Source organism: Rhipicephalus microplus, chromosome 6 (genome assembly GCF_043290135.1).
Source record: "Rhipicephalus microplus isolate Deutch F79 chromosome 6, USDA_Rmic, whole genome shotgun sequence".
Taxonomy (NCBI): domain Eukaryota; kingdom Metazoa; phylum Arthropoda; class Arachnida; order Ixodida; family Ixodidae; genus Rhipicephalus; species Rhipicephalus microplus.
Genome location: NC_134705.1, coordinates 195,243,409 through 195,264,044, shown reverse-complemented (window position 1 = coordinate 195,264,044; position 20,636 = coordinate 195,243,409). Strand labels below are relative to the sequence as shown.

The 20,636-nt window shown below is 48.3% G+C and overlaps 1 protein-coding gene and 1 long non-coding RNA gene across 4 annotated transcripts in view; one reads left to right on the top strand and one right to left on the bottom strand.

Annotated features, from left to right (window-relative positions):
- The window catches only part of LOC119166812 (forkhead box protein N3-like), a 61,296-nt gene that overhangs the window by 16,833 nt on the left and 23,827 nt on the right, over window positions 1–20,636 (top strand). For 2 of the 3 annotated variants that reach the window (XM_075867437.1, XM_037418177.2), the window contains exons 2-3: window positions 8,221–8,303; window positions 18,995–19,227. In XM_075867437.1, coding sequence (XP_075723552.1) covers window positions 19,021–19,227 — 207 coding nt within the window. In that variant the 5' untranslated portion in view covers window positions 8,221–8,303; window positions 18,995–19,020. Of the gene's footprint in view, window positions 1–8,220; window positions 8,304–15,380; window positions 15,493–18,994; window positions 19,228–20,636 lie in introns of those variants that run through there. The other variant, XM_075867436.1, reaches the window with a different exon arrangement.
- LOC142765780 (uncharacterized) lies at window positions 309–1,274 on the bottom strand. The gene is made up of 2 exons (XR_012884396.1): window positions 747–1,274; window positions 309–520 (listed from the first exon to the last, which is right to left on the bottom strand). It is a non-coding gene; the product is annotated as an uncharacterized LOC142765780 (long non-coding RNA).

The following is a 20,636-nucleotide window of genomic DNA, read 5'->3' as shown; positions in this document are numbered from 1 at the left end:
GCAATGGCTTTTGCATCGGGAAAAGGATCCTCTATTTTCATTTTGCTGCGCTACCTCCGTGCCTTCCCATGACCCTCGGCTAAGCTTTGTTTTGTGCTCCGCAGCACTGGGTTAGATGAGTTTCAGCGAACCCCACCAGCCTCCCAAACCACTTACTGAAAGCTTCCCTGAAACCAACCACGTACGTAAACAAAATAAAATAAAAAAGTTCGAATGCACCTTTTTTGAGTAAGAACAGAAAACTCCAACGAAATAGCCGATCGTCCAACGACTAATCGTCCACGCAGCGGCGGAAGGAAGGGCGAATATAATCCGTGACCTCGGCACCAAAGGCTAAACAAAGGCGTTTATTCGCAGAGTTCTCTGGAGGAAAGACGGAGAAAGCGTGACACGACGGCGACGTTTGTTGATTCCCTGCATCGCGGGCGCCAGCAAAGCAATAGAAGGGCGGGGGTCAACGTTTCCCACATGCCATCCACCGCCATGGGCAGGTTCATCCTTTGGCCCAAAGAACACGCACCTGCGAAAAAAGCGCAGAGCGTAGTGTACCCGACAGCATGTGCCGACTGCCCCGCTTCGTACGTTGGAGAAACCAAGAACTTCCCTGAAAGAATGCGGCCGCACAAGGATGACCTCCATCAATGGAACAGCGAACGGAGCGAAACGGCAGAACACTCCGACCAGTTTAACCCCCATACCAGACCCGAGGGCGCGGTGTCTAGCTGGTTGCTTTGTTTTGTACTCACCCTGCATTCCTTGGGATGCACAAATAGCGCGAAAGCTTAGGTACGAGAAACTTGGGCCTGGGAAGCGCCCGTGCCGTCAAGATTTTTGCAGTGTGGACTGGAAGAGAACAATGACGGGTAAGGGACTTCCGGAAGTTTGAATAAAAAAAGAAAAATACTATACAAAAACGCGGGCGTAGCTCATCGAAATCAGAACTGGTGGCCCTTGGCCTCCGAAATGGCCCGCCGCGCGCCAGTAGGCAATCGCGGAAGCCTACATTAGCGCTTTTAATGGGGGGGGGGGGGCTGTAGTAATAATTATTATTAATAATAATATTATTATTATTAATAATAATAATATTATTATTAATAGGAGCTGTAGTAATAATTATTATTAATAATAATAATATTATTATTAATAATAATAATAATAATATTATTATTATTATTATTATTAATAATAATAATAATAACAAACATTATCACGGGCATAATGAGGGGCGCGGAAATATATTTGCCCTGGGCGCCGTCCTATCTAGTTACGCCACTGACGGCACGTGTAAAAACTCGCTTCCACGCGTCCTGCTGCCGCTCAGTCGCTCTCGTTCGAAACAGGCACAGCCGCAACGCACGTGCTGACACACCTTCGCAGATATACGCCAACACTGCAAGAAGGCGCGAGGTACACAGAGACACCTCCTCTGTGACTGTGCGCCATCGCCGGGTAAACAAGAAGCAATGCCGGCTACCATCAGCCCAGCAGCAAAATCGTGAGCCAAGAGTCGGGCAACCGGAGAGACGGGGTCCACAACGCCAGCGGCCGAAAGCGGGTGCCCCCACGGGTTTGACGCGAGTAGGTTGCTGCTTCCGGGACGTCCGAGCACGTCTTGCTTTAATTCCCCTGTCATTTATCCCTTTATGCCGGATCGACAATAGAGTTGTTTCGCTCACTCATTCGGTTTATGTGAGCTCCCAGTTATTCAGATTGAGGGCAGCGTTTCGCTGCTAAAGTGGAGCAAGGTGTGTCGTTTTGCGAGGTCGACCGCTAACTTTTTCTTTCTTTTCCTTTCTTTCTTTTCCTTTATTTATTTATTTATTTCTCGGGTTTCATGAGCGGAGATTCACTTACTGATATTGACGCTGTTGCTGGTTTTGATGCTTCGAAAGAAAATTAATTGTTTAATAAGGCATTGTTTTTCATCATACTTATGAGAGCCGGTCCACTGAGTGCAACGTTAATGAACGCGTTTTATTTTCTAGAGATCTAACAGACAGTAATGCCAATAAAATATATAGGGGATGTTATTAGGCCGAATAGCAATGTATATGTCAAGAAAAAAAAGTGGGTGAAAAGATAACTTGCCGTGGGCAGGAACCGAACATGCGACCTTCGAATAACGCTGCTCGGATGTCGCAGGTTCGGTTCCTGCCCACGGCAAGTTATCTTTTCACCCGCTTTTTTTTTTTCTTGACATATACGTTACCATTCGGCCTAATAACTTCCCCTATATTTTTCTTGGCATTATTGTCGCCCCGCCGCGGTGGTCTAGTGGCTAAGGTACTCGGCTGCTGACCCGCAGGGCGCGGGTTCGAATCCCGGCCGCGGCGGCTGCATTTCCGATGGAGGCGGAAATGTTGTAGGCCCGTGTGCTCAGATTAGGGTACACGTTAAAGAACCCCAGGTGGTCTAAATTTCCGGAGCCCTCCACCACGGCGTCTCTCATAATCATGTAGTGGTTTTGGGACGTTAAACCCCACATACCAATCATTTGCATTATTGTCTGTTAGATCTCGTGATTATTGTGTCATACCCAGAAAACGAGCACCTTAAGTATATACACTTCTTTCCTTACCGCAGAAACTGCGGTATAGCGTAGCCGCTACCGCAGTTTCAGCTCACGACTCCGAAGGTATCGCCGTCCCCTTTTCACTAGGCCAGCAACAGCAGTTCGGAGGCCCTGGCGAAAAGAAACTGTCCCCCGAAGGGAGGGTGTATATATACCGCCTGGTACGACGTAACCGATTGCCTCGACGTCTGCGTTGTCGGCGGCGCTGCTTGTCCCGGGGGCCGCCGCGCCCCCTTCTGCGTTTGTTTCTCTTTCGGCGCCATTGAGCCGTCGCCGATGTGGGAAGATCGCATTCCGATTGGAGCGACGACGAAGAAAAAGGCCCCCCTCTTAATAAATGAATAAATAAAAACAGTGCAGATAGCACTGTGGTGTGTCCTTGCAGAGCATGGCCTCTGCTATTCACGGCGCTCGAGGGAGGGAACATTATTAAAACATAGACAAGAAACCCAAGGAATTGTATAGGGGATGTTATATTGTAGTAAGTATGATGTAAATGGGCGGCAAAAAATGAAAAAAATCGAACCTGCGACTTTCTAATAACGGCTTCGATGCTTTGGCGGCGCTGCTATCGCTGTGGCTGTCGGGGGAACATCTGGGTTTTGTGTTTTTCTTTTTTTTTTGGGGGGGGGGTCGTGTTGTTAATTTCGTATAGCTATAGCTACAATATTTTCTCTGAGGGAACGGTGGCGCTGCGACCGTTCGGCCACCATGGGAATGACGGGTAGTACCACGGATTTTCCTGCAAGTCTTCGTGTCTGCGGATTTTGTTTATTGTTGTTTTTTTTTGCTTTTGTTTCGGATGAAAGAACGACTCGTTGTCAACAACCTCGTGAGCGAATCGTAATTGGTTAACCCAAAATATCCTCAAGCTGGTGTGAAGTGGGACCGTTGAAACTTTGCCGAACTTCGTCTTGCGACGACGCGATGCAAAAAAACGCGCGCACTATTCGTCATTCCGATGCTGGCTGAAATGTCATTCGTTGCAGTTCCATCAGAGCCATATAGACAAATTCCACCGGACTTACGTCACGAAAATGCGGTGGCGCTGTGCTTGGTAGGCAAAAGACGCTCTGCCTACCGCAGTTTCTGCTGGGTTTTTGAGTGGTGCATGTGTTGTTCTCAGTGAAGCAACGAGGGCAAAAAAAAAAAAAAAGCGGTATGCCGACGAGCTGCGTCGCGATTGAATGTGAGTCACGTCTCACAACTTAGGGCCAAACTTCATAAGCGCGAGAATGCACGCGACAGCGACGAGCGACGCTATGAGCGACGAAAGAGGGCGTTCGCGCGACGTGTCGCGTGCTCGTTTTCGCGCGATCGCTCGGTTCTCCAGATTTGGAAACCGTCGCTCATCGCCCGGAAGTGCTGGGCTCAAGCAGCCAATAGCGAAATACCGGAAAAGATGAAGACTACATAGGTGCACGTGACCCTGCCCGAGTCACGTATGCGCAACAAGAAATAACGCAATGTTTATTACGCATGCGCATATAAAAAAGTGCTGCAAGGCAATAATAAACACTTTCCGTTCCATTACACAACAATATATCTTATTTTTAAATTGCATACCGCTCGCTACGCGGTTTTCTTGGTGCGAGTTGACGGCCTCATGCCAGCAACAGTGGAATTCGCTCGCCGAAGCCGTCGCGTGAATGAGGTTTGCCTGCGCTAGCGACTGATCGCACGAAGCCGATCTACGTCGCTTGTCGCTGTCGCGTGCATTTTCGCGCTTATGAGGCTTGGCCTTTAGTTTTGTTTGTCGGCGCACATTGCAGCCCTCAGTGCTTATGGCTTTCACAACGCTTATGGCGTCTCAAATTGTCGTTTTGTTGGCGCACGTCGCAACCCTCAGCGCGTATGGCGGAAGTTAGTCGGACGTCGCTATGATTTTACCCATAATGTCGACGTCGGCCTACTTGTGTTTACAAACATGGAATGGGTCTATATATCACCCATAGACATCTGTGCCAGAACGACACAACTGTAACTGTATATTTTCTTCGAAAGTTAGGAGTGCGAGGTGTCCAACCTCATAACTGACTGAGAGAGGAGGAGGAGGAAAGAACTTTATTAAGAGTCCGGTGAGTAGATGGGGTGGGTGATTGGCCCCGCCTAGGTTACGGCCAGGAGTCCTTGAATCCTGGCGGCTTCCACGGCCCGCTGGACGGCCCACATTTGGCCTTCGAGGACGGAACTGTGCATTGCGGCTTCCCAGCGCGCGCGAAGGCTGTCAGCAGAGGCCGCATACTTGTTATGAGTACTAATCCCTCTACATTCCCATAACATATGCTCTGAGAGAGAAAAAATAAATACCCGCCTCGGTGTTTCTAGTGGCTAAGGCACTCGGCTGCGGACCCGCAGGTCCGGGGATCGACTCCCAGCTGCGGCGGCCGCACTTGCGATTTATAGGTGCACGTTAAAGAACGCCAGCTGGTTGGACTTTCCGCAGCCCTCCACTACGGCGTTTCTCGTAATCGTATTGTGGTTTCGGGGCGTTAAACCCCAACAATTATGATTAGAAAAACAATCACTATGCCGAAGCTCCCTCTCCCTGCCCTTTCATCTCCGACCTCGCACCCTTGTTGCTCCTCAATTGATCTTGAGGCTCGGGTGATGTTGACTCTCAATAAGATCCTGATTTGGTGTATACTTCGGGATTTTGAGAATACGCCTTGGCAGGCTCTTTTTATGCACCGCCTGTATGCGGAAGATAGCGGAACCGCTTGGAGTCGGAAGACCGAGATATCCGTCATTTGCCAAGTTGGCTGCGTGAACTACGAGAGACTGTACTTACACCGCAGATCTTAACGTCACCTTTAGCCACAACCGTGGTGGCAGTTTCTTAAAGTGGCAAATTTTCGTTAAGAATGAGTCGTAGAGGCAGGCGACCGGCGCAGCGCTTTTCAGACTGCTCCATACCCCGTATTACTAAACGCCCGTTACACAGACCAATTCCCCTCTTCGTGCAAACTTAGCGTGCAAACCAGGAAACTTCCTCCACATACTCCTCACATGTCCCACCTTTCCACATCCTCCGGCTGTGGCAGTGTCGTACAGGGAGACCATCATGACCGGCACTTTTGCGTTCGATCAGCGCTGGATCGTCTCGTGCGCCGTGAAGAGTATCGCACTTCAAGGGCTTTCCTTTGCTTTGTAAGGGTGCCTTCTCACCGTGATGGGGCAGCCACGTGCCATGAGGGGGCTCGGCCTTCGCGATCTTAAGTGGCAATAAATGTTTCTACCACCAGCAGCGCTTCGCTTTCAAAGGCTGGACGTCGCAGGTGCCGATGCATGCGCACGTGCGTTTCACTTACGTTCCTCGCCCGCTGACCCGCAGGTCGCGGGATCGAATCCCGGCTGCGGCGACTGCATTTTTTCGGTGGACGCAAAAAATGATGTATAGGCCCGCGTGCTCGTATTTGGATGCACGTTAAAGAACCCCAGGTGGTCGACATTTCCGGAGCCCTCCACTAGGGCGTCTCTCGTAATCGTATGGCGGGTTTTGGGACGTTAAACCCCACATATCAATAAATCGCTCCTCGCCGACTACGTCACGTTTTTTTTTTTTTAAAGAGTTCCTCACATTCGACCGAAACGCCCCTTTCTTACCCTTCCTGGCGCCTGCTTTCTCGTTCTCTTCCACGTGACCCCTCGCATCGGCTTTCGTAATGTTTTGCTGTCGGAAGAGAATTGAGGAAGACGCCGCGGAGCGTCGCTATGGCAACGCTGGTGGCTCCTCCGCGCGCATGCGCCGTCGTGGCGCCACTACTACGTCCCTCTCTGCTTCCCCTATATCCCCCTTTCTTCGCTTCCCGTTTTTGCAGACTTCCGGGTTTTCGGGAAGGCCCGGGAGCGTTCGGGAAGGGGCGGAAGAGGAAAGCGGCAGAGAGGGTGGAGCGGAGAGATTGGCGAGAGTGATCTGGAATTGGTGAGGCTCTTCGCAAACAGAGCAGAAGCTGTTGGGTGAAACACTTACCTGTTTGCCTCGCAAACGACCCGGGTTCGATCCCCCACTCTGACCAAGTTTTTTTTTCTTATTTATTTTGTTTGCACATTTCTCGATTTTTCGGTCACGCAGAGTTGGTGACGTTTCGTTCAAAACCAACGACGCTGACGCCAGAATTTTTTTTTTTTTTTTGCGAAAGGAGCTTGCGATTGCGAGGAGATAATTTCCGAGACCAGCAGTCACGGTTGTGTAGTTCGTGGCACGAGTCCGGTATGCCTTACTCTGGCTACGCCACTGACTTCGAGTGTTGTACGTGGCTTTTGACCGGGTTTTATTAGTTTTTTTTTGTTCGTTTCGTCGTTTCCGTTGACGCCACCGCCTCCGCGATTTCTCGCCAAATCACGAAATTCCTCGACTCGATGCGACGTACGAGGCTTTCTGCCTAATAACTATTATCTATTTGTCGGGATGGTCTCTTGTCGGGATGTTCTCTTTTCGGCCCATAGTGGTACCGTCCGTGTTGACGCGTTTTGTAACTCGGCAAACCGCGTACTGTGAGTGTATGGGGACTTGACTAAAACTCTCTGCCGAAGATTTCCACGGTTGCGCCGGCGAACTACGTTGGCTCATTTGCATCTGTGACGTCGAGCTCGTTTTCGTGTTGTAAGGCGGTATTACCGTACAGGTCTCTGTGTCGCCGGTCGCAGGATGAAACACTGGGACGCTTGTGAGCAGTCACAATTAAAAACACGGGAACGGGGCGAGCTTACAGTGCGCGGTAATGTCATCGTTAAACCACACACAGAGTTCTGAAACCGAAACTATAGAAACGAGCCTAATCATCTCTTGTCGGCTCAATTTCTTCTCTCTAGTTTGACAATTTGCCTTCTCGCAAAACCTTGCAAAGGCCTGGCGTTCGAAGCTCTGGCAAATCAATGCGCTGTCCCTGATTACCCATACCGGTTTGACCGCCATACTTTCAGGGAAACGTTGAAAATATCACCCCCTGAGTTTCGGCGCCCGTGTACTCGGTCTCAGAAGCCGAAGATCTTTTAGTTTGGCACAGTGCCGGAAAAAAGTGGGGGGGGGGGGGAGAGGGCGAGATCACGCGTAATCTCGCGATTGATTGACATTCTCGAAGAATGATTGATTGATATGTGAGGTTGAACGTCCCAAAACCACCATATGATTATGAGAGACGCCGTAGTGGAGGGCTCCGGAAATTTTGACCACCCGGGGTTCTTTAACGTGCACCCAAATCTGAGCAGACGGGCCTACAACATTTCCGCCTCCATCGGAAATGCAGCCGCCGCAGCCGGGATTTGAACCCGCGACCTCTCGAAGAATGACTAAAGTCTATTGTTCGAGCATGCCTCGCCGGGCAATCCCTCATGGCCACTAGCTGTGCACTCTTCATGCGAGTTTTTTTTTTATATTATTACTATTAGCTCAGAGTTATTACGAGAAACAAAGAAGGAGGAAAGGGCGAATTAGAGAACGGCTACGTCGTGCATTTGTGTGTTCTCTTTCATTAAATTGCAAATGTGTGTAGTCCTCCAAATTTTGATGCTCTGTCGTTTTTGGTCAAGCTGTATAGTAGTAGCCTTTCACTCGGTGCTATCCTGGATGCGAGGTGACCGTTAAGACGTAATAGAACTTTACAAATGAACTGTTTCGGTACATTTTTGTTTTTCTCTTCTCGCAGGTCTCGGCGCTCCTGAAACTCGCCTCTCTATGTCTGGCCACGCTGAGAACACAAGCCTTCGACGAGCAATAAATTGTAGAAAGGCAAGTAAATCGCTCGCCACTCCATTATTTTTTTGTTGTTTTTAGTCTTCGAAGCTTATCAGTAATCACGTGTCCAGGTTATCATCTGCAGCGGCAGCTCCAATTTGCGACGGCCAAACTTTAAGTTAAACGCACTGAGGGGGGACATAGTCGCGCGATAAGCCGAATCGGTGGTTCCGGCGGAGCTGCCCAAATACAACTAGTTCACTATGACGACCGAAAATAGCGCAAAGAAACGGGGACACAAGACGAGGACACACGGCACAGGCGCTAACTTCCAACATAATGTTTATTACCACCGCACACTCGCCTATATCACCAAGAAAAATAACATCACATGACATGAATGATGCGCACAAAAAAATTAATTTCTTAGAAAATACAATTAAGTTAATACAATACAATTAAATACAATCTAAGTGCGTCAGCACTCCCTCTCTTACGCTCAGTGATAAAGAATTGTATTTTCTAAGAAATTAATTTTTTGTGCGCATCATTCATGTCATGTGATGTTATTTTTCTTGGTGATATAGGCGAGTGTGCGGTGGTAATAAACATTATGTTGGAAGTTAGCGCCTGTGCCGTGTGTCCTCGTCTTGTGTCCCCGTTTCTTTGCGCTATTTTCGGTCGTCACAATGCACCAACAAGCCCAAATCTCGACAGTGTTGAACTAGTTCACTAATACGGCGGTCGCATTTTGAGGCCCGTGTATTGTAAGTGCTCGCTAAAGAACACCATATGGTCGAAATTTCTGGAGTACTCTACGGGGTGTCTGATAATCACATCGTGGTTTTCGGTACGTAAAACACTAGATATATTATTATTATTATTATTATTATTATTATTATTGTTGTTGTTATTGTTTTCTAATAAATTTAAGAAATCACACAAATGACAAGCACACACGGGTGTTTGTCTGCATCGATTGATCGAGGTGCTAGAAGATTAATCATTACAAGTTAGCGCAGATATTACGGCTTGTTTTGCGGGCGCTAAAATTTGCTTAGATGGGTCAATCAGTTGTTATCGCTCGTATCCGTAGCGTCAATGTAGTTTATCCGTGACACTCGGGTGTACTCGTTGTGTCGCTGGTGGTGGCAGCACACCCTCTCTAAAAAGAGTGTGCGGCGCTCACAGCTGTGCTAGTAATTGCTGGGGTTTAACGTCCCAAAACCACCGTATCATTACGAGAGACGCCGCCGTATAGTGGAGGGCTCCACAAAATTTCGACCACCCGGGGGTTCTTTTAACGCGCACCCAAATTTGAGCACACGGGTCTCAAGCATTTTCGCCTCTATACCGCGAAATGCGGCCGCCGCGGGGGTGGGATTCGATCCCGCGACCTGCGGGTCAGCAGCCGAACACGTTAGCCGCTAGACGACCGTGGCGGGTGAAAGCTGCACCGTGTTGCAAAGACCGACACGCGCGTTTCCGCCGGTATGGCGGTTGTTCCGCGCTCTTCCGAATAGGAAAGCCGGAAGAAAGCGGGATGTGAAGGGTGAAGCGAGCACGCTCTTAACTGCGAGACACAGTGTCTCCTTCTGGGCCCCCTGTGTGTTACCTAGTCTCAACGGAGAGTATCGGCGAAAGCAGCGCGTCGGCCAGACCAGCCCGGGCAAGGCTGCAGCGGAAAGCTTGGCAGTGCACTGGGCGGGTTGCCCCTGGCAACCGACACCTTCGGGCCGCGCTCTCCTCTGACCCGCGCTCTCTTGCCTGCAGCTCGCCCGAAATCTCTTCCTCATCTTTGGAAGCTGAGAAGGAGGAGGACGTTGGGAATTTTGGGTGAGAATGTGGGCTTCGCTTTTACGGTACGCAGGGAAACGGGAGGGAGGGGGGGGGGGTGGATACTGAAGAAAGATCTCGGGAGCGGGAGCGTGGGGAATTTCGTTGAGAATGTGTTTGTACGCTGCGCGCTTTAAATGGGGAAAAGAGAAGGGGAGAAAAGGAAAGGGGTGCGTTTTTTCGTTCTTGAAGCGGACATTGAGTCGCGGGACGAAGTGGAAACAAAACGCCCAACAGAAAGGGGCTCGCGCTCTACATAGATCCCCAATTTTCCCAACAATGCTCCCACTCTTGTCTCGAAGGTCGCGCGCAATCGTCTTCGGTTTTGCACAAACTCGAATGCAGCTCTGGGGTGGTGGTTGTGTGTGTGTGTGTGTGTGTGTGTGTGTGTGTGTGTGTGTGTGTGTGTGTGTGTGTGTGTGTGTGTGTGTGTGTGTGTGTGTGTGTGTGTGTGTGTGTGTGTGTGTGTGTGTGTGTGTGTGTGTGTGTGTGTTTGGATGGTGGCGCGCTGAGTGGTAAAATAGCGCATCGGCGCTTCAAGATTGGAACGTGGGGTGCTGGGGATGGGAGCGGCGGTGTCCGGGGGACGGTGGTGGCTTTTTCGGGAAGGCACGGGTGGCGTCGCCCACAGGCACGATGGAGGTGCTGTCGCGTCGCCGTTCGGTTGGTTTGTCGTCATGGTTACGCGGGAGAGGGAGGTAAAGGAGAGTTGTGCCAGGCGCCCTCGCGACGAACGGTTGTTGCCTTCGATTGTACGCTCCCTAGCTCGACGGGAAAGCGCGGGAACTTGAGGAGAGGCGCAAGGAAGAGTATAGCGGCGACGCGACGTGTATTCGTGGACGTAAATCCTTCGCCGCTGCTAGATTTCTGTGCGCTGTCTTTGCGGCTGTTTGGGTAAATATGCAGCGTCGCGTCTTCGGCTCCCGGTCGCATAAAAAGCGCCGGTGTCAATTTCGGATTTTTCAAAGTGAAATGACACGGGTTGGATAGTGCGGTAGTAATTAATAGACCCCCCCCCCCCTTTTTTTTTTCTTTTTTTTTTAGAAAACGCAAAATTCTTGCCATCTACGCTGCGCTGTACATGGCTCAATTGCTGTCATGCTGAAGGTAAACAGCTCAAAACGAAAAAAAAAAGAAAGAAAGAAAGTAACACAGCCGGCAGAAGCAAGCACACGGGACAAGCGCTAACTAACCAAGCCAGCCGCTTCAATAAATGACTCGCGGCTCGTTGCTGCGGGGTTGTTTTTCTAACAGCTACGATCGCATTGTTTGTGCTCAGAGTAACGAATTGAATGGCGTTCTATTCTATTCGGTGCTGGGACTTAATATGGGTTATTAGAAACGCTGAATATTTTTCGAAAATAAGCACCGATGAACAAAAAAAGAAAACTTCGAAGAAGAAACGCAAGGGCGAAACAGATAGGGGCAGCATTATCTTGTTTTAATAATCGAATCACCGATATGCATGCAGTCCACTCTTTCATGGCACTGTCGACGCTTATTGCGACTACATGATGCGAAGGTTCTTGCTTAAAATTCTAGAGACGGTCATCAATCCACTACCTGTTTCATGACGATGTTTCGTCATTAATATTGTTTAATATTTATTTATCAGTTTAATTAAAAACCGTCCACTAAGTTCCGCCTTGAATAGTGGAGTCTGTGCTGCGTGTATGAACTTGCAGTTATAATTTCTAACGCTCTAGTAGCTGCTGTTTACGAGCTTGCCTCTGTTTACGGAATATTGATTTTTTTTCCTGGTTAAAATTAACCCCCCCCCCCTTTTTTATTTGACGCTTGTGAGTAGCTGTCTCATATAGAATGTGGAATTCTTGGGCCGTTTCAAAAAACTGTTGCATAGTCATGCTAAATAGAGCTGCTTTGAAATTGGTTGCTTTAATATTCGAAAAGTATTGGAATTAGTGTCGTCGGTGTTCGATTCTTATTCGCTTCGGTTCTAAAGTTAACCATTCGCGACGACGCCATAGAAGTTATACCGTTCCTAATAAACGGAGTGTGGCAGCTTCGGCTAGTTGGTATGGCAACGGAGCTTGTTGTGATAGTGGCCGACAAATTGAGGTCCACTCTTTCTTTTAACACGAAAGTGTTTTATGCCGGGGGTCCACCGCTTTCCTGCTGACGTACTTCCGTCACGGAAGTGATGTTAAAAATATCTACTAAGAAATTGCAAAAAAAAAAATCAGAAGGCAAACATCTGTCGCGTGGTATCGAACCAGCAACTTCTGGATTCTCAGCGCGTGGCGCTAACCACTGCGCCATAAAGCGTACGTTGTCTGCACTGCTAACGGCAAGCCATTTATATGCGCCATACACCTTTCGGCAGTCCTCAGAGCTTCGAAACTTTAGCACGTTTTCGTTATCAGTGGCGAGATGGTGCGAGGGTTTCGTGTTCGACTGGAGTTACTGGATATCTAAATGTAGCATATACAGTAACTAGTGTCGCTCGCTGTATTTCGTGCTGACCGGTTGTGCCCCCGCCATCTCCTTTACGCCGACAAGAGCTCTCGCTGAGTTGTTTGTTGAGTGATTCTAGAAAAAAGGAAGAAGGCACCTAATTTCTGTCAGCCCCTCGGGCGACACGGCGCAGTGCCTATCTGAGTGGTGCCCCGTACTCCGACTTCTGCGACCGTGTCCATCTTTCCTTCTATCTTCTCCTTACTTCCCTATGTGGCTGTCCTTGCGCCCGTCTCTCCTCCTGCTTTTCTCTCTATCTCCATACCCTCAATTCCTGTCCCTTTTTGTTCACTCCTTATCGCCATCCCTCGTGAGCTACTGCTGAGGTGTCCTCCCCCGGAGAGACATTTACGGGGCTCACTTTTATCTTCTTTTCATTTGAGAATCACCTCCCCCCTCTAGTGTTCGACGTGCTTTCAAGGTTGCCGCCCCCGCGGAGCGTGCTCTCCCCCGCCCGCGTGCTTATCAGACTCGTTATTCGGGAGAGGACCAAGGTCACCTCGCAAGCGGCCACCGCCGCTCTTACGAAAGGAGCGCGCTGCTGACGCACGACGCAGGAAGAATTGTAACAGTTGTTAGTCTGCGCTCGTCCTGTGTAAGCTAATTTCGTGCGTGCTTTCTGCCTGAGGTGCGCGCTGCAAGTTTGTGAGGTGCGCGCTGCAACGTGACTTTGCAATTTGTTGCTGTTGCTGAGGCAATGCACAATCAATGCTCAACTACCTCTGTAAAGACACGTTTCGTGTTATACCGATTCCTATATAGGGGGATCAGCCACGTTATTTTCTACCTGGATTACGCAGTATGCGCCCTAAATTATTATTGAGATATCTAATTACGTGCGTCGTGAAATCTATAATGGAGCTACTGGTCTGGCTACGAGTAATTGGCGCACTCTTGTGGGACTGGAGTCTCTATTTCAGTCTTTTAACGTTGTCCCGTTCGTTCGGTCGTTGTTCGCGGTAAAAAAGGACTGTGACCGTCCAAACGCTGACCCAAAAGGGAAGTAAACACTACGCTAACGCCGTCTTTAGCTCCTCTGCCGCTTTGTCGGTGAAAGCTGGCAAGGAAAGCGTCACTTCTTCAACAACTGCCCATAGAATGAACCGACAGCGGAATTTAACACGCATACCATGTTTTACAGTGAATCCCTACCGGCTAGCTCGTCTGATCTCTCGATCTAATAACTCGTTTGTTATCATTATTTTTCCCCTGTTTCTTTACATTGCACAATCGTGTTTGTGTAGCTGCCGCAAACAAGGAACTGATTCTTCCCGTTCTATTTTGTTCCTTAGCGCCATGCATTCGAGCTCGAAATGCGCAAGGGTCTCCCCAACAACGCGCCTCCACCTCAGTGTGGGTTGGTTCTATATATAAGGTGATACCCGAGGTGTCGTATTCGTCTTGCAATTGTTGCCGAGAGTGCGTGCGACTGGTTGTCTTGCCGTTTCCGCTATCTCGCTGAGCTCCGGGGTCCCTACTTGAAGTCTTACTGCGTCATCGTTATAGTTGTTGCCGGGCTTCGTCGAGCAACCGACCGAGGAGGAGCCAAGAAGAGTGCTCGCCGAGCTCGCCGTTTTTTTTTTGTTTCTTATTGGCGGCGTCCGTGCTTTTTTTTTTGTTTGTTATTGGCGGTGTCCGTCGCTGACGTCACCATATACGTATGTACGTTCGCGTACGTAGAGTCGCGCTGACGCCAGGAACTCGATCCATTGAATTCATCGGCAACCTTTGTGGGTACCTTTTAGTTTTTTCAGCGTCTATCTACATTTCCGAAAACTTGGAAAACGTGTTGCCGAGGATGTGACGGGACACGGACGCCGTTACTTTGAAATGCTTATAAGTAAAAAAAAAAATACCGCGAACATTTTTGTCTGTCCTGTCGGTGGTGCTGACAGAGTGGCCTGTTCACGGACTCTGTACAGAATTCGCCAGTCGCATTTCCTAAATGAGAATGGTCCTTATCTCTTTAAAAATTGTTTTCCATCCGAGCACAATGATCGTCAGTATTTCCCCCAACTTCTGATTGGCATGTGTGTGCTCTTATGGGCTTGGTTGATTTGTGGGGTTTAACGTCCCAAAACCACCATACGACTATGAGAGACGCCGTAGTGGAGGGCTCCGGAAAATTTTGACCACCTGGGGTTCTTTAACGTGCACCCAAATCTGAGCGCACGGGCCTACAACATTTCCGCCTCCATCGGAAATGCAGCCGCCGCAGCCGGGATTAGATCCCGCGACCTGCGGGTCAGCAGCCGAGTACCTTAGCCACTAGACCACCGCGGCGGGGCCGCTCTTGTGGGCTAGTGCTGCGTATTGCATTCTTCGCATTATCATCATCAGCAACTGCAACCCATTTTACCACAGGATAAAGGCGTTTTCAACCCAGAACTCACCCACCCACTCCTTCTAACCCCAATACTCACGGCCTGCCCAACTAAGTTAACCTGACCTTTAAACTACGTCCCCGAAACGCGTTTAAGCGTACTCACCAAGCCCGCTTCAATCCCAACGCAGCAGAAGAGGAAAGGAAGGAAGGAAGGCGTCCGTGCGGTGAACACGTGCTGGACGCGTTGTCATGACAACGGGGACCGCTCGCGCGTGGTCTCGCGCGGTGCGAGCTTCCGCGGGAAAACGTGGTGGGGTAGCGCCCTCTTCGCCTTTTTTTTTTTTCCCCGCTCTCATCTCCTCCTCCTCGCTTCCTTCGTTCGTCTGCTGCTGCCGCCGTAGTTTTGTGTGGTGGTCTGCTGCTGGCGTTTGAGATTTCGTCGAATTAGTGCGCTTGTGCGCGCTTTTACAACTCGTAGGGAGTAAAGCAAGAAAGAAAAAAAAAAAAGCTGGTATCATCAGTGGCCCGACTCGGTCGCGCTGCGCGTGTTTTTGTTCGCCGTGGCTTCGTCCAGAATATTCGTGCACTTCGACTGGCGTAGCATAGGTAAGAGGCGGAGACGTCGAATGCTTCAAAGAAGTGCTCTCCTTGTTCACTTGCCTGCCTGCCTGTCATATCGTGCTTGATGTTTTCTTTTCCGCATCTCCTCTCTTAGTGACGCTCGGCGCCGTTGCTAGGGGCAGCGCGAGCGCGCCTCATGGCCGTTTGTTGAAAAACACGTTGGAAACTCGCGCATTTGGGGAGATGGTGGGCCGCGAGTCCGTGATATATTTTTTTTTTTTTTGTGCCCACTACGGCCACGATCGCGGCCACGCTGTGACGCCCCCTGTTCTCTCCGATCGCGTTCGTTTTTTTATTTTTATTTTAGGACGGCAACGAAGCGCGCGTGAAAGTCGCGCGTTGCCTTCCGAAACTCTTCGGCAGACCAGCGAAGCTCCGCGCGAGATTGTATACACGTCGCTACCGTTTCTGTTGTCGGGTTGCCCGAGTAATGGTTTGTTTCCGAACCCCTTCCGGTCTCCTAGCGATATCCCCGGCCTGCTTTTGGACTTTAGGTAATGTGTCTGTCGTGTTTTGCTGTCGCGGTTTCTTTGTTTCTTTCTGCTGCTTAGCTTTTCAGGGAGCGATCTGTGAGGTGTAGTTTTCCCGAGTCCCGTGAACATTTAATTGCCGGCTCGAATCATGCCAGAGATGACATCTCGTCATCTCTGGCATGATTCGAGCCGTTCGTTTCCGTTTACGATTGGCTCGCGATGTGCAAACGTTCAAAATACGAATATCCGGCTTAGTAAGCGTAATGAGTCAGAAGTGTGGCAGCTTGGGCTAGCTGGTATGACATGACGATAGTTATGGCGCGTGAACAGAACGACGACAAACAGACAAGAAGGTGGTGTCCTTCTTGTCTCTTTGACGTCGTTCTGTTCTCGCGCTATAACTATCGTTAATGATTCAGGTTCGCATGTTCTGCGACAGACGTGGCCTCGGTATTAGCGAGATCGAAAGATTGTCATTGATTCACCTAATCTTCATGGTATAATGTTCTTTCTCTTAGTTTTGCAAAAAAAAACAAATGTGTTTAAACGCAGTGGCTTCATTCAAGTAAACAATAACATGTTCAGGTGATGCGCAACGTTCAGGAACGGATTTATGTACGCTTTGTTGTCAAACAAAACTAAAAACCAAATAAAAACAATCATTAACATGAATATCTGGAAAACTAGCGCATTCACAACTCACATGCTATTCTGTCAGTGATTTGCATGTAACTTGTGGCACAACTTTGATAATAATATGTGCATTGCAGGAGCGAGGAAGTTACAGAATGTATCAGGGGTGTGAATGAAGCTTTATAAAGTTGGTAGGTTTAAAAAAAAATTCGCAGACAGATCAGACCACAGTGGCAACTTTTCTTTTTAAAGCAATGTGGAAAACACAATTGCCACAAGTTTGAGTGCCTTCTGTGTGTGCTGCAATGGAATTTGTCCTTAGCTAGGTATAGGTATTGCTGAACACATGGCAATGGAATTCTAATATTTAGTAAAAGTGTAATATGTTTACGGGAGCTTTCTGGATCATACGGGGGCAAAAAGCTAGAAATGCATCAGCCAAGCATTGCTACGTACACTCGAATTGGGGTTGTGCTCGTGTAGGGTGCTGCACCCCCAGAACTTTGAGCCCCGAAATTTTTTCCCACCTGCAGTAGCGTTTGAAAGACCTGTGATGTCTCTTTCTTGAAGCACGTCAGCAAGAATTCTCAAGTGGTTGAAATTGCTTCTCGTTGCCCGGGACTACAGTGTTTCTTACAACTTTTGCCCATTAAAATCTAGTCACTTAACTGACCTTGTGCTAAACGCCACAGCCTTAGATATGTGTCAAATCATTGTTGGCTTGGTGTCATGTGGTGTGCCAAACATAATGTTGAGAACAGTGTGTCTTAATATCCTGTCTTTGCTTGAACTAATTCTCTGCATTATTTTCACTTGTATTAGTTTAGTTGTTGTAAATCAGTTGTATGCTGTAACTACGATTCATTCCTAGATGCTTTTGCATTCTTCTTGTCAATTATTATATGGTTTATGTTGCTGTAACTTATTATTTGATGCAATATGCTGACTCCACGAAATTGCTAAGGGTTTTTAAAATCCTTGTTCTTGCAGTTCACTTCGTTGTAAATGTCATGGACTGTATAACTTACAGTGTAGCCCAGAAGTTCAGTGAATGTATCTTATTCAGAGCGTTCTGTTCTAAAGTTGTCTGACTGTATCGTCACCATATTTTGGTGTTTTACTTTTTTCTTTATGCTTCCTCCTAGTTAAATATTTTTTGATGCTGTTGGTGTAAACAGTGCTTGCTGCATCACTGGCAGGAGATCCTTCCTTAAAGGGACACTGAAAGCTACTATTAAGTTGATGTTGATTGTTGAAATAGCGGTCCAGAAACGTCATAGTATTACTTTTGTCCCAAGGAAGGGCCTATTTCGAAAATAAAATCGCGTTTTAATGGTCCGCATCGGGTTAGCGCACTTCAAATTACCTGCCTCAAGAAGCGGACCAACCGGGCCGATTCATGTCACTGCTGCCGTGCACAACGTTGCCCGGCTCTACTGCGCTAGTAGTAGCAGACCGAAAGCAGCGGGAGCCACAGCAGCCATTGATCGATTTCCTGCCATTGAGTTCGAGATTGCAGACCATTTTTTTTTTTTTTCAGATGCGCCCCTCTAGATCGCACCACATGACCCGTGTAACCATGCGAAAATCGAATTTTTGAACCACTCGCACCATTCCCCATAATAACGCTCGGCGGTTCTCTTTCACATGGATCAAACAGAAACGAACAAGCAGCATTTTATAGCGTCTCATAATGTACGAATGTACGGAAGGTTCTTACTTTAGTGCAGCTAAATCCATTACTGGTGTATAATTGTAGGCGGGCCATCTGATGTTACTGGGATCATTCTGAAAATGTCCTACTGTGGCACTTGTGTTCTTGTGCGTTTACATTAATTTCTCGGTAAGTAGGGCACTGTTGTTGATATTATTGTCGTTTTAGATGTCGTCTTACATTGAGGTTTCACTCTGACGTAAATTGTTATTTGACTTCAGTGTCCCTTTAACAGCATTTGCTTTCTTAATGCGCTAGTCAAAGCATTCAGTGCCTCCAGTGGATTAAGGGGCATTAAGGGACCTCCTGATACTACTGTAAAACATGTATTCCTACAACAAAAACTTTTTGCTGGGCGAGTTGGTAGTGTATGATGCGCAACATATTTTTTAGCGCAATAGAAGAAAACAAAAGAACTCTGAAGGGAGACAAAGAGACCATAGTGCACCAGACGAAAGAGCTCCTTTCTGAGTTCTTTCATTTTCTTCTTTGGTGCTAAAGCATGTTGCAGGTCATGTATCCCTATGAGTGAAAAAAAGTCCATGAACAAGGGTTGTGTACTAGAGCCAACATTTTTACTAGTGGACCTGTCTTCTGTAAGTCTTTAGAAGGTAGGTTTGCACCTACGTGTGACAAATGTTGACAAAGTTTGAAAAATGTTTTGCAGGTGGCGTCCCGTGGGCGCTGGGGGGCATGGCGGTAGAAGAGCCTCCGATGAGAGAGGACGCAGCGCAGGTGGCCCCGTGCCAGCACCGTGAGGGGGTGCCTGGAGGGGGAGCCACCCCTCCGGGGGCCCTGACCCCTCGCGGACCGGCACCCCTGCTCCCCGACGGCACTGCCAAGGGCGGAGGCGGAGTAGGAGGCCACGACGACGAGCTCACCAACCTCACCTGGCTGCAGGTGGGTGGCGCAGCGCATGGTTTCTAGGCTTCTCTTGGTTTCACCTTAAAGGGACACTGAAAAAGAAAAACTATTTTTCTCTTGTTAGTAAACCAGTGTGTAGCAGTATGAAAATCACTATGCTTGCCTCCAGAGGAAACTTGGGAAGAGAGAAAACGAGCAATCGGCCAGCAATGCGATCTCGAAACTATCACACCGACCACTGTGACGTCACAGATGTCGATGGTGGCTACATTGGCGTACATAGTTTGTTGTCCTCTAAGGAGGCCATAGACAAAATATGGCAAGTTTCAGGGTATTTCGTTCAGCCAGCGTCACTGAAGTGTGAAAAACTCTCTTTGAAATCCTTGACCATCATGTGCTTTACTGTATGACTTTGTGAGCTTCCCGTCGCGTGCTGGTGCAAAGTATCATGTCGTTTGCTCAGCTCCTCCGTTCGGCCATGGACTAGCGGCCATTTTAAATGTTTCGGTGCCTGATGTCGTCAGAATAGCCCTACCTGTGCTTGTAGTCCGCAGAATATGCGCTGTGGTTCGTTGCCGGTGTTGGTAGGTGCCCCATCCGAAATTGACAATGTCAAAACGAAATATCTTATCAGCGTTTACGGAGTTTCATACTTGCACAGAGACGTTTCTGTATTCAGGAAATTTGTACAGCAGGGTAAAATTGCCTTCCAAAGTTTGTGTCAGTGCAACCAAAAGAAACAGTATGATTTAGTGCTCCCCAGACAGCACCTAGCAGTTGAAGGGATTAATCAAAGTGTGGCTTAGTGGAGGACCTTCATAAATATACAACATTACTGCAGTACAAGGCTCCTGGACAGCAAAGTATAAACGAGCTGCCTATGCCGAATGCTGCTATAAAATTTCGAGCTGGTTTAGTGGTTGCTGGCACCTGCTTATGTGCTCTCAACTTATGCGCCGGCCCGACAGTCGCTTGCAAAAAAGCACATCGAATGTTGGCTGCGATGCTGAAGTTCGTTTAGTGCATGCAGCTGTCTGTTGGCAACAGCACCCAGCTTTGTGTCCGGACATCCTTTATATTAGGACAGCCTTTTTATTAGGACATCCTTTATATTAGGACAGCCTTTTTATTTGTGCATTCAGACCTCATTATAACAATGCAAGATCTGCCATGAAAATATTTTGTTATATCCAGACATTTGTTATAAAAGATTATTTGCAGCATTGTATCTATGACAAAGCTATTCTTCACTTTGTTATTACCGATAATTCGTTATATCCAAATTCATTACATCGAGGCTTGAGTGTATACATTGCTCGTTTGGATTCAAAGGGAAGTTAGGTAGACAAAGTGGCTTTTTGAGCGAGTTTTTTATATGCATCATAGTGTATTATTACGGTAGTAGACTCAGACAAGTGCGATGCAACGGGATGAGCGCTTTTCTG